Source organism: Chelonoidis abingdonii, chromosome 1 (genome assembly GCF_003597395.2).
Source record: "Chelonoidis abingdonii isolate Lonesome George chromosome 1, CheloAbing_2.0, whole genome shotgun sequence".
NCBI lineage: Eukaryota > Metazoa > Chordata > Testudines > Testudinidae > Chelonoidis > Chelonoidis abingdonii.
In genome coordinates this window covers 366,655,036-366,666,125 of record NC_133769.1, presented here as the reverse complement: position 1 = coordinate 366,666,125, position 11,090 = coordinate 366,655,036, and the positions used below count along the sequence as shown (strand labels likewise).

At 54.6% G+C, this 11,090-nt stretch overlaps 1 protein-coding gene across 1 annotated transcript in view; it reads left to right on the top strand.

Moving 5' to 3' along the window:
• Positions 1 to 1,347: 1,347 nt before the first annotated feature.
• The window catches only part of PDE2A (phosphodiesterase 2A), a 380,823-nt gene continuing 371,080 nt past the window's right edge, over positions 1,348 to 11,090 (top strand). The window contains exon 1 of the mRNA XM_032792466.2: positions 1,348 to 1,604. Within this exon, the coding sequence (XP_032648357.1) occupies positions 1,537 to 1,604 (68 nt within the window). The 5' untranslated portion in view covers positions 1,348 to 1,536. The remainder of the gene's footprint in view (positions 1,605 to 11,090) is intronic.

Below are 11,090 nucleotides of genomic sequence, written 5' to 3'. Positions count from 1 at the left end.
TCAGTTTGGGCCTCCTGGTCCAGTGTCCCCAGCTCCCCCACTGCATGCTCAGGCTCAGAGATTACACACCCAGCACCTTCCTGCCTGTTGTAACAGTGCAGCCAGGCTCCCCAAACCACATGAATTAAATTACTAACATGCACCCAGCTAATAATAGCCCGAGCGATTTCAGCAGCAGAATAATGGCACCCGTATCGACTGGCTCGCTCCTGACAGCAATTAACAACACAGCAGGGCCCAAAGCAGAGCAGGCAAGGGAGCGGGCAGGGGGGCAGCGGGGGTACAGGATGGGGAGGTGATGCCCGTGAACTCAGAAGAGGAGGTGAGAGGGAGCAGAGTGGAGATGGGGGAGGGGATGGAGAGAAGGGACCCCCTGAGACATAACCAGGGCGAGTGGAGAAGAGACGGGAACTCGCCAAAGCTAGAGTGCAGCCACTGCACATTGGGAGCTGTCGGGCCAGATTCTCAGTGGGTGTCAGTGTCGTTCTGCTGGTGTCAAACAGAGCTTTGCTGGAGTCACTGGAGCCAGTCTGATTACAACAGCACAGCCTCCACTGACTGACACCAGCGGAGGATCCGGCCCAGTGTGTGCATGTAGATTTCATACACAGATACACCCTCCCCAGACTGACACCACTGGAGGATCCAGCCCAGTGTGTGCATGTAGATTTCACAAACACACATTGACACCGGCAGAGGATCTGGCCCAGCATATATATAGATTTTATACACACATTGATTGACACCAGCTGAGGATCTGGCCCAGAGTGTGTAGATTTCACATCCCCACACACGCACCTTGACATCAGCTAAGGATCTGGCCCAGCATGTACGTGTGGATTTTTCACACATACACACACCCCCTTTGACATCAGCTGAGGATCTGGCCCAGCGTGTGCCTGTGGATTTTTCACACCCACAGACACCCACACACACACCCCTTGACACCAGCTGAGGATCTGGCCCAGCATGTGCATGTGGCTTTTTCACACACACACACACACACACACCTTGACACCAGCTGAGGATCTGGCCCAGCGTGTGCATGTGGATTTTTACACACACACACACACACACACACACGGGGTGGCCGGACTTAGTCCCAGTTGAACAAAGGCTGCTCCCCGAGCCGCACTCCGGCCCGGAGACCCCCGCCCAGCCCCGGGGCAATCGGCAAACTCCAGCCCGGCCCCCTCCGCCCGCCCGCCGGAACTCGCACCTGGCTCCAGCCCCCCGCCCGGGCGCTGCGGGGCCCGCGGGCTTGGAGCGGCTCGGCTGCGGCTCAGCCCGAGCGGGTGTTTCTCTTGCTCGCTCGCTCACACATGCTCCCTCGCGGCACCCGCCCACCCTGCATACTCCAGCGAGCTGCATTAGGCTCCGTTACGGCTCCAGTCCTCAGCCACCCTCCCCCGAGCCGGCTCCGGGAGCAGCCACAGCCGCGGCGGGCGGGGAGCGAGAAGGGCGCCGGGACCTCTGGCCAGCAGCATCCTCAGCCCTCGCCTGCAGCTGGCCGGGCTGGCGAGAGGATGAGGAGAGATGGGCCAAGCTTGCGGCCACTCCATCCTCTGCCGGAGCCAGCCCTACCAGCCGGCCGTGTCTGACATGTGAGTGCCCGGCGCGTCGGGGGTTCTAGCCCGGGGGGCGCTGGCCGGGGCTGGGAGGTTCTGGGGGGACAAGCGAGGGAAGGGGAGAGGAGCCAGCAAACGGAGCAGCGGAGACAGAGAATGAAACCGAGCGGGAGGGAGAGAGAGAGGGAGGAAAAAGTTCTTCCTGTCTCAGAGCCGGCAGAGAGGGTAAGAAATAAAGGAGAGAGACCCAGCGACTGGGGCCAGCTCCCCTGGGGGACTGGCCAGCCCCTGCCCACCCCTTGCTCTGCACACCTGGCCTAGCTGGAGCGGTTGCTCCTGCCTGCTGGGCATGGGGATTCAGGCTTGGTATTTCCACAGTGGGCACTGCCCCCTGACATGTGGCTCTGTGCCACCCGTGCTGTGTGGGAACGTGGGATGAGGCAGATCCAGGGGGCTTGCTTTCTGGGCTACTTGCTCGGGCCTTCAAACAACAGCTGGGAGTGCAGCAGGGCAAGATGCCCCCTGGTTGCCTGCTGCCTCGGTTTCCCTTCAGTTGCTTTAGTCTTGAGGTTTGCAAATCCCCCTTGTGTGGAAGGAGGGAAGGAGTTGCATGGACACGGTGTGGAAACCAGGTTAGCGTAGCCCTGTGTGGGCACATGACTGAGCTGTTTCCCAGGGAGCAGCTAGAGAAATGTTGGGCTTGTTTTGTAAAGGGCTCTGTGTGTGGATAGACTTTGAACTGGCAACTACAACTGTCCTTGTACCACTGACACGGGAAACACTATAGTTTCCAGGCTATAGGAATGCTGATACTGGTCCAGTTGTACCTGACAGCTCCCTTCCTGGCAGGGGCTGAGCTGAGTTCTGCATCTAGATTCTATTCACCCTCCTGTGACTCCCCTGGAGGAACCTCAAGGGGACACTTGGCCGGGGGTGTGGCGTGTTTCCCAGAGGGAAGGCTCAGAGGCAGGCACGGTCAGCCATAGCCAAACTGTTTGCAGTCTTAGCATCTGTGCAACGTGCTTCAGGTGGCACGTGAGCAGGATTCATCACCGAATTTGGTCCACGGGTTGGATCATTAGCTTACTTGGCCTGGGCCAGGCACTGACGGGGAGTGGGACGCGAATGCTGATCTGTGTCCTTGCTGTTTGCAAAGCCGCTCCTGTGCAGCCAGGGAGGAGGCTGGAGTTTTAAATTGCTCGTCGCCTGTTTCCCCCTGCCATGGCCGGGTCAGGGTCAGTGGAGGGCCTGCTGGATCCTCGGGCTGTCTTTCCGCGGCAGTCTGCCAGGAAAAGGCAGTGAGCGTCCCGCCTGGTGCCAAGGGGAGGGGACTGTGCGCTCAGCAGGGACACTGTGCCATGTTTGGGTTCCTTTGTTTGCCCGTGTAAGTCACCCGTGTTCAGACAATAGCTGAACAATCTCAGCCCATGCTGCAAGGCCCGCTCAAGAGCTGCTTGTTATTAGAAGGGGTCGCCCCGAACTTCCCCCTTCTCTGCCTCTCCGAGGAGCCTAAGCAGAATCCCTTTGGCCTGCCCCCACCCCCAGTGGGTTGCCTTCCATACAGTGCCGCTCGCTTTAGCCATTGTTTTAAACCCGCTGGCTCTGGTACCAGGCAGAGTTATTATATTCCTGCGGGGGGAGTTGTTTGTCCAGCCGTTCCCCTGATCCTCTGGTTGCTGGCATCTTTCATGCCCACCCACGAGCGTGCCCCCGGGAAAGGGTTGTTGCTAGGTCTCACCGCTGTTGCAAGCTGGGGGTGTGGGGGGGAACTGAGAAGTGAAACTGCAGCGTGTTGCAAGAAGCCACAGCTCCCTTCTTACCCAAGAGCTGATTTGCATCTAAAAACAAGCAGCAGCAGCGGGATGCTGCTCCCAGCAAACCTGGCTCTTGGACCAGTGCCCCCGGAGCTGTGGGACCCAAGTGGCTTTGTTAAGGGAGATGTACAAAGAAGCTGCCCTCTTCCTTTCCCCAGTCCCGTGGCGGTGTGCAGCAGGCAGCCCCTGTGCTGTCCTTTACACGTGGGCAACAGCTCCAGTTGTAGCAAGATTCAGCCCAGCTGGAAAGCGAGGGCTCTGCAGCAGCAGTAGGGGGAAGATCCGAGTGCAGCTGCTTCCCAGCTGGTGAGCTCCCTGGCTCCTTCTGGGGGATGGCTTGTGAGCTGCCTGCTGTGGCTAGCAGCGAAGCACTCCCCCTAGGAGAGAGCAGGGGGCTTGGGGCTTGCTCTGTGCCCCGCTGGTTCACCTCATTCATCCCCAGCGCTTCAGGGCAGAGCCTGAGGCCAGGATTCTGATCACCCCCTTTGTGGCAGAACACCGGGTGATGGGCACGGGTAGCGGATGGAGCGCTGGGAGCACCCCTCTCTGAGCAGCACAGAGCGCTGCTTGGATTTCCGCTACCTCTGCTATGAACTCCCCGGGTGGGCCTGCCCGACCCACAGCCAGCCCTCGTCCCAGGAGCTATTGGACACAGGCTTGTCAGTGCAGTAGTCACCACATGAATGGGACTGACTCTTCTTCCACATGGACAGGCAATGGTGCCAGGCACCCCCACTCCAACTCCATAGTTGCACAGGGCCATGGATGAATATCTCAAGAGCTGGTGCGTTCCTGCCCTGCAGTCCAGGAGCCCTCTTCTCCCTCTGCAGGGCAGGAGCAACCTGTCCAGAGATCTCAAAGAGCATCAGAAAGAGAGGCAAGTGTCAGCATCCCCATGCTACTGATGGGGAAACTGAGGCATGGGGAGATGAAGTGCCCTGCCCAAGGTCGCCTGGCAGGTCAGTGGCAGAGCTAGGACTAAAACTCTCATCTCCTGTTTAGTGGCTTCTCCCTACACTACAATTGCAGGCACAGCTTCTGGGTGGGTGCTGGATCGCATGTTGCCAGCAGGCCTCGTGGGGGCATGTCAGTGGTGTGATGTGCTGCCCGACAGAGGGTTTAGAGCACAGGCCCAGAAGTCAGGGCTCCTGGCTCTGGCAAGTCACGCCAGCCAAAACAATCACAAAGCCTTGGATCTCTCACCTGGAGGGTGCCACGGAAGGGTTGTTAGTGCTGGCGGATGGGGTCCCACAGAGAAGGCCTATATGATGGAGCCGATGCTGGGCAAGAAACCAGGAGGGAGGTCAGAAAAAAGGAGGCTACCATGTATTAACGATCATTAGTAAAACGGGGCTGGATTGAGGCACAGCTGCCATAGGCAGACAGGTACAGGGTGAGTATTAAGATTAACCTGAGGCGTTAGCTTGGTGTCCTCCCTGGCTGGGGAAGATTGTGGGGAAGGACTGGAGCTGGTGAGCAGCTCCCTCAAAGCATTCACACGTGTGCTCAGCTCAGCACAGCCCTATAAACGGAGGCAAAGAAATTAAGTGACTTTCTCAAGGCCGCACAGCAAGACAGTGGCAGGATCTGGGTTAGTACTCAGTTCTCCTGGCTTCCAAACCCAGATTCATTTATTCATACTGAGCAGCACCAGACACCAAGAGGATCCTACCGAAGGAACAGATTCAAGGATTTTAAGGCAAAAAAGGGACATTGTGCTGTCTACTCTGACCTCCTGCACGGCCAAAGCCAGAGACCATCACCCCTGCATCAAGCCTAACAGGTTCTGACTCAGTTGGAGCAGAGCAATAAGAAAGATGCCTGTTCTTGCTTTAAAGACTTCATGTGATGGAGAATCAGCCACTCACCTGAGGGTTAATTAGCCCAGTTAGTCTCCAGCTCTGGCACAATGACCCTCTGAAGGACAAATGATTTGTCTGGGGGGTTCTTTTTAGTAAAGCAGCCTCCCTTCTCCAGCCTCGTGGGCAGTAACGGGGTAGGGAGCCTGACTCCCCTATGGCCTGTCACTTTATGGATGTGCAGCGCCACTGTTCTGATGGGGTAGGGTTTTACCCTCTCTTAGCCCAGGTGAAGCGGTCACACAAGGTAACAGCCTCGGAGAACCAGCCCCACAGACTTTGCCGCTATACACCTGTCTCGGGGGAAGCCCACTCAGTCTAGCTGAACTGGGGTTCAGGTAGTGCCTCGGAGGGTGCTCGAGTGGGTGATACATCATTATTGAAGTGTGTGTGTGTTGGGGATGGGGGGATTGCTATGAAGGCTGGGAGAGTGCTCAGATGAGGCTGTTGGTTGCAGTCCAACTATGGTAGCTCCGCTGGCCTGATCAGCACCATGTCTGAGCACCTCACAATCATTGATGTCTTTCTCCTCTCCCCGGGAGGCAGGGCAGGGCTGTTATCCCCATTGCACAGATGGGAAACTGAGGCACGGCGAGACTAAGTGATTTGCCAAATATCATGCAAGAAGCACATGGCAGCCACTGAATCCAGGTCTCTCAAGTCCTAGGTGAGTGCCCTAATCACTGTTCCACCCTGTCTCCCTGAGAGCAAGGCCCAGTGAGTGAATTTCATCCCCTGAGAGATTATACAGCCTCTGCTGTCATTTACCTGAGTGCCAGTCTGGAGTAGCTCCATTGCGTTCAGCGGAGTTACTCTATATGGACATCCAAGATATAGAGCCCAATTTGACCCTATGAATCTAGAAATAAAACCATGTCTTCCCCTTCTGGAATTCTTTGGGTTACTCTAGAAAGCACTTGTGACGCCCTGCCCTGTACTCCAGAGCCCAGCACCTTAATGAGGTTTCATAGGGCAAATACCTGATGGCTAGCTCAGTAGTCTGAGAATTAGCCTGGTAAACCCAGGATTATGAGCTCAGCCCTTGAGGGGGTGACTTAAATATCTGGGGTAAAATCAGTACTTGGTCCTGCTAGTGAAGATAGGGGGCTGGACTTGATGACCTTTCAGGGTCCCTGCCAGTTCTGTGAGATAGGTGTGTCTCCATATATTTTCCCCAGAGCCTGGGGGGCAAGGGTCTGTCAATCAAGAGCTGTGTATACACTAGTGCAGTGGTTCTCAATCATGGGTCCAGGGCCTACTGGGGGGCTGCAATCAGGTTTTAGGGGGGTCCGCCAAGCAGGGCCAGCATTAGACTTGCTGGGGCCCAGGGCAGAAAGCTGAAGCCCAGGACTCCAAGCTCCACCACCCAGGGCTGAAGCCGAAGCCTGAGCAATGTAGCTCTGTGGGGGCCCCTGTGGGATGGGGCCCCAGGCAATTGCCCCGCTTGCTACCCCCTAACATCAGGCCTAGCTTTTATATGCAGAAAACCAGCTATTGTGACACAGGTGGGCCGGGGAGTTTTTATAGCATGTTGGGGGTGGGGGGAAGGGGCTCAGAAGGAAAAAGGTTGAGAACTCCTGCACTATAGTGTGATTGTCACATGTAGCACGCCACATAGCAGTGGGGCTTTTAATAAGCACAGAGTGCAAATCCACTGAAGACCAGCATTTCCTGGAACTGAACCAGCTCCCTTTTTCTCTGTGTGGCTCTTTGCAGCTCTGGCGGTGTGAGCGAGCGGAACGCCGCGCGGTGCATTGTTATCCAGGCAGCCTGTGAACTCAGTGGAGCCTATCAATTAACATCGGGCTCAGCATGCGGCAGAGAGCTCCAACCAGACTGGGTCACACGGTTGCACTCTAGCTGGGGTGTAAGGCTATGCTCACTGAATGCCACCTTTGCACTTCCCAAGGGGGATCTGGAGCAGAGTTGTCCTTTGTCCTGCGCTGGGAGAGACATTCTAAATCAACTTCCCTTCCGAGACCCTCACCCTTGGCAGAGAGCTCCTAGGCAGAGACCTCTCTAGTGCCACCTCCTTGCCAGAGCAGGATTGGCCCAATGAAGCATTTCGCACAGCTTAGTGCTGTCTGTTTCTTTGTGCAGTCTGTGCTGTTTGCCTCAGCTGAAAGGTGGGAGTCAGCAAACTGAGGGACTGATGTAGCGGTCCAAAGCCTATTTTCACCCCCTTCTCAATCCCCCTGGCTGCCTAGGGATGATTCAGCCTCTGGTGTTACTTAGAGCAGCCTCAGGGGTGTTCTAAATGATGCTGGCTTGTAAAGGCCTCTTCTGATTTGTCACCACCCTGCAGGGCTAGGAGTGAGAGCTGGTACCATTGGAAAAGGGAGTTGTCCATCTTTCCAGCGAGAGACACGGTGCTTGCTTCCAGCCCTGGATGCAGCCTACTATAAAGTCTCATGCCTTGGAAAGCTACACTAGGTCCTTTCTCAGATCCTTCAGTATTAGATACAGGGATCCAGCTAGATATGTGGTATTGCTTATGTCTCCGGTACAACCTTGAGCACATTGTTGGCGCCTTGCAACTAACTAATGATCAGAAGAATAATCAAATGTAGGATATTAAAGGAATTAATCCCATTGTGTCTGCCGGCTGCTGGCCAGACACTGCAGCAGATGCTGTCAGTTAGTATGGGCTCTGCTCCATTGGTCTGCACCCTGACTACATGACTACACCCTGCGGCCAGCACTCAAACAGGGAGGGGAGCTTTACCACCTGAGCCAAAATTGACCCTTTCCCTGGGTGAAGTGGTAGGAAATTATGTGACTGCCTCCTTCCCAGCACAGGGCAGCATCCAGGGTGTAAACATAACGTGAACACAAAGTGCATGTCACGTTCCCCAGCTAATTGCTGTTCCATAAGAGAGCAACAGCCTACTACTGTTGGTTGCTGATGGAGCTGCTCCTTTAGCTCAAGTGGTGGAGGGCAGTGCTTTGGTGCTGAATGCCCAGGTTTCAAACCTTGCTGTTGACTTTTGCTGGGAACCGTTTTGTGAGCATGTGGCTTGGGATGCCAAACCACCAGGGGGATTTTTTTCCTGGGAAGCCATGAATGATCTAAATGCATTTCCAGGATTGCCCAAGGTTTCTCGAGCCAGTCTCTGAGCTCTCCCCTCTACTCTCGCTCTTTCACTATTGCTAGATTTCTGCCTGTTTCTTTCCTGGCTCCCACGTGGCTTCCTGATAGCTGAGCTGGTCATTAGCCAGAAACATGGGCATGCCGGAGCGTGGAGGAAGCCGTCCTGGGACTCTCTAGCAATCTAGCCCTGCCCTGCCAAGCGCTGAGCTGTGATACTTAATGGATGGGGCTGCTCATCTGAAAGGGGGAGGGGGCTCAGTGAATCATTTTCCCCACCAGGGCTGTGACAGCTGATGCTGCTACATCAGCAATGGAAGGGGAAGTGTGTCTGTTAGCCCAAGTGAAGCAGGGACTCGGCTACTGAAAGAGAGACCAGACAAAACACTGGACAGTGTGCATCAGATCACAGGATACTGGTTTTGTGGGATTAGGGATGGAAACGACCTTTGCAATCGGAATGGGTCTGGACAGCCCCCTACCCTCTTAAATTTGGGGGTGTTCTTTGATCTCATTCCAGGCAGCAGCCCCCTAATTTCAAACAGGCTGAACCAAAACCCTGGACCTAGGTGCTTTAGGGTGTTGGAAATCCAGATCCAAAATTTCGCATCTTGAGCTCAGGTTTAAATAGTGCGGAGCCTATGTCCCTGCAAGCGCTGGAGCGATTCCCTGGATAAAGGACATAGACGCACACCTCGGTTATGGGAGGCAGGGCAGGGCACCACCCTAGGAAGCGGGAGATCTGCGGGCAACTAAATGAAATAGAGCAATACGTCTCCTCCAACACACCTGTCTAGTTCTGACTGTGAGCACATGGCTGAGAAATTGGAGGTAAGGGAAAAGATCAGAGCTATATCTGAAATGCTGCCGCTTATGCGTGTTCTCAGACTGGTGGGGCTCTGTGCTAAAATGTCACAGTAATTTCACACCTCACTTCTCACTGAAAAGCCAGCTACCTAGGAACTGTTTCAAACATATCCCGCACGGCGATAGGTCAAAGCACAGAATGAATATCCAGAGAGAAATAGTTCATGCCACTGCGGATCTCAGCTTTCCACTGCTGTCCATTTCTACCTGGCTAGATTCTTGTATTGGCATTGTGGTATCTCATCCTAAATACACGATAACAAACACCAAGCTAAGGGGACCTGGTGGGTGACCTTGGGCAAGTCACTGCCCTTCCACGTCCCTCAGTTTCCCCTTTAACTTGTCTAATTAGACCGGAATCTCCTTGGGGCAGGGATTATTTTTTATTCTAGTCTCGTCTCCACTCAAAACACTGCAGCGGCACACCTGCAGCACAGGCACTCACTACAGCGACTGAAGGGGTTCTTCTGTTGATCTAGCAGTGTCTACACCAGGGCTTAGGCCAGCTTCACTACGTCACTGTGACTCAACCTGAAGCCTTAGCAAGGAAGTACTTTGCAGCCTATCATCAGCGACCCTTAAAGAGTTAGATATTAGCTTGTACTTTTCAGTGGGTGACTCAGAAGACACCGAGGAGTTATTTATATTGAGCAGTTGAAATGCTAAGACTGCTTAGGAGATTTATTTTTCTTGCGCTGTTATAAGCCACAGACCAAATCCAGCTGCACTTACTTCTCCCCAGGCTGCATGTGCCTCTGGCCACTCACTGACTTGCCAGTGCCAAGCTGGTAAGCAGGTAGCAGCAACTATAATAAAATATCGAGGATTTATATAACACTTTTCATCCAGAGATCTCAACGCATTTACAAAAGAAGGTCGCCTCATTATCCCCATTTTGCAGATGGGGAAACTGAGGCACAGAGAGACACCTTAGCTCACCGAGCAGCCAAGCCAGGAATAGACCCCAGGTCTCCTGAGTCCCAGTCTAGTGCACCTTCCACTAGGCCTGCATGCAGAAAGAGTGCTAAGGGGTGGGCCTGCACACCTGATATGGATCCCAGTATGTCTCTTAACATCAGTGGTGGTCCAGCTCCTCTACGCCACAGTGCCCCACCCCTGGCAGCTGGGGGGTGGGATTAGAAAGCGGCATGGGGGCAGGGCTACAGGGCCAGACTGGCGGGGAGACGCTGCAGTTTAGGACTACGCCACTGCTTCACATGGATCGAAGGAAATATACAGAACTCGTTCCATGGAACTCACAGCCACAAGAGATCACCGAGGCCCAGAGCTTAGTAGGAGTCAAAAAAAAAACAACGACAAAAAAGCAAAAAGAGGATTGGACGTTTGCATGGGTAATCCGAACATCCACAGCTATGTTAGCAAGGCTTACAGAATAGCTTGAAGGGATAGAAACCTTGATGCTTCAGCGTATAAGCCATCCTCCGTGGTGCCACAGATCTGGTGCTCTTGAACGGCTCTGAAACAGTGGCTGGCGGAGCCCTTCAGGGTGTCAGCCCCCTTAAGGTCACACCCTCTCACTGAGGTGAGCCCTGTGGCTTCCCCACCTCCTGGGACTGACCCTTGGAGCCTTCAGCATCCCTAGGGTGACCAGACAGCAAGTGTGAAAAATTGGGCCAGGGGCTGGGGGGTAATAGGAGCCTATATAAGAAAAAGCCCCAAATATTGGGACTGTCCCTATAAAATCGGGACATCTGGTCACCCTGAGCACACCTGCTTCACCCCCTGAGCTCCCTGCAGGGAGTGCACCTGGATTGGATGCCTGAGGGAGACTCCAAAGGGAGCAATGCACCCCCACCTTCTTTAATCTGGAGTGGCTCTGAGCTCGCGGTGGAAAAGCAGAAGGAGGGTTTATTAAACGTCTGCAGCATAGCAT